This window comes from Perkinsus marinus (genome assembly GCF_000006405.1).
Source record: "Perkinsus marinus ATCC 50983 genomic scaffold scf_1104296939758, whole genome shotgun sequence".
Taxonomy (NCBI): domain Eukaryota; phylum Perkinsozoa; order Perkinsida; family Perkinsidae; genus Perkinsus; species Perkinsus marinus.
Window position 1 is genome coordinate 482,650 of NW_003213081.1, and position 1,863 is coordinate 484,512.

Below are 1,863 nucleotides of genomic sequence, written 5' to 3' on the forward strand. Positions count from 1 at the left end.
CACCAGCCGAGATCCAGTCCATGTGTCTCTGAGCCACAAATCACGTCGGCGAAGTACATCCAGGCACCCGCGAGTAACCGCTCTCAGGGTGGCTGTTTGAGGAGGAAGTTTTCGAGACCCTCGTCGACATCATTCCATCATCATGACCAATAAGGGGGATACTCTTCCAAAGCATCGATACAAATGCTAGCATCTTGGTCTCATCGCGAGACGAGTCCCATAAATCTCATCTCATTCGGCGCTCTTACCATATCTCCCTCACTAAATCCATCCCATAGTTCCAACCACAGGGAAATTCTAGGTTGGAAGTCATGGGGATTTCCATGACTCGCAACATTGAGATGTACGGATGAAAAAAACCATCGTTACCATACAGCCATCAAACAGGTCCATCCTGGGCCGGTGTATACATAGGAAGAGACTACCATGCAGTTTCCATCGCAGAGCCACGACCGAGAGTCCCCCGAGACAGCAACAACCGGAGAGTTCATTCAACCAGCCATACATGCATATGACATTAGACATGTGGAAGAAATGTCAAGAAAATTGTGAGCTACACCGCGCCCGATTTCCCAAGACAATGACTAAATTGGAATGGAGTAGGAGATACAATGGAGTTTCACCCGTTTTACGTGAAGTGGCGCGATAGTAATTGATAAACCCGCTATACGCGCTACGCAGTAGTCGTGAAATATATCTTTCATTAGTGTTTCTCATATCACCAGGGTGAAACTCCAATGAACAATATCCTACCGAGAACAGTCACACATTGCGGCTCATGAATTTCACGGCCAGGTAAGCATTCGCATTTTCGTACAAAATTTTTTGCCACTCATAAAAAATTATGGAAGTAAAATCATTTTACTCACCTCCACTGCTGCCGAGCTTGGCGGACATCATCTGGGCATTCCCTTTCGACCAACTCAGTAGAGAGTCGCCCACATAGGGCCGCCATAATCTTTCTCGGTGAACCAGGTAGTTCTGAATGAATCTCAAACGTACGCCTATAGTGAAGAACCTCACTCACCCCAGGCGCTTATTGCGGCTTGGACGATAGCCGTCAGTTCATTATTAGGCATGTTGCGCAGCGTGGGAAGTTTGCTGAGCTGATGCGCTACCAGAACGCACGACCATCGCGTGGCATTCGAGTCTTCCGATATCGAAAGTGCCTGCATAACTCCGCACTCTACAGTCCACAATGGCTCTCAACATATCCTCCGCTATACACTGTGTGCCAAATTGATATGCAAACGTGAACAATGTGCGTTTTCCAGTCCGAGATTAATGAAGTCGTTGCTAATACAGTCTCGAAATATAACTTTTATCACATCACACCTTCATAGAAATGTTTACATCGCTTATGCGACATATTAATCTCGGAGAATAACGCACATTCTCCACATTTGAATATCAAATTATCACACACTGTAGAACTGCTCGGACCCTCCTACACTAAGCTGCGAGAAGAAATCTTTTTTCACGTGATTTTCCACGATATCTTCTCGAGCAATCAATCGTGCCAAACACAATGCAGCTGCCCGGTGTAGCCGCTCACAGTGACCACGAAGGGCTGTATTACAACTGAAAAGGAAGCCTGCCATTACCATTGGTACAGCTTTCACTCGTTAAATGAATACTCTATTGTATTAGCTGGAGAGTATCATAAGAATTCATTGAGACGCTCTAAGCGGGACGACATATTCAGTGGAAGACCGACCTCACATTCTCTCGATATACTCCTACTCACCACGCCGCGATCCTCTCTGGAACATTAGCTGTTGGCCATGATGAGAACGGGAAGGGTGCGAGCAATAGCACAGATAGCCATACCAGCATTATGAACCTGAGTATTAGTTGGAGTGT

At 46.2% G+C, this 1,863-nt stretch overlaps 1 protein-coding gene across 1 annotated transcript in view; it reads right to left on the bottom strand.

Moving 5' to 3' along the window:
• Positions 1-1,771: 1,771 nt before the first annotated feature.
• Positions 1,772-1,863, bottom strand: part of Pmar_PMAR029337 (conserved hypothetical protein) — a gene marked incomplete at both ends in the record, with an annotated part of 1,109 nt that continues 1,017 nt past the window's right edge. The window contains one exon of the mRNA XM_002782424.1: positions 1,772-1,843. Coding sequence (XP_002782470.1) covers positions 1,772-1,843 — 72 coding nt within the window. The remainder of the gene's footprint in view (positions 1,844-1,863) is intronic.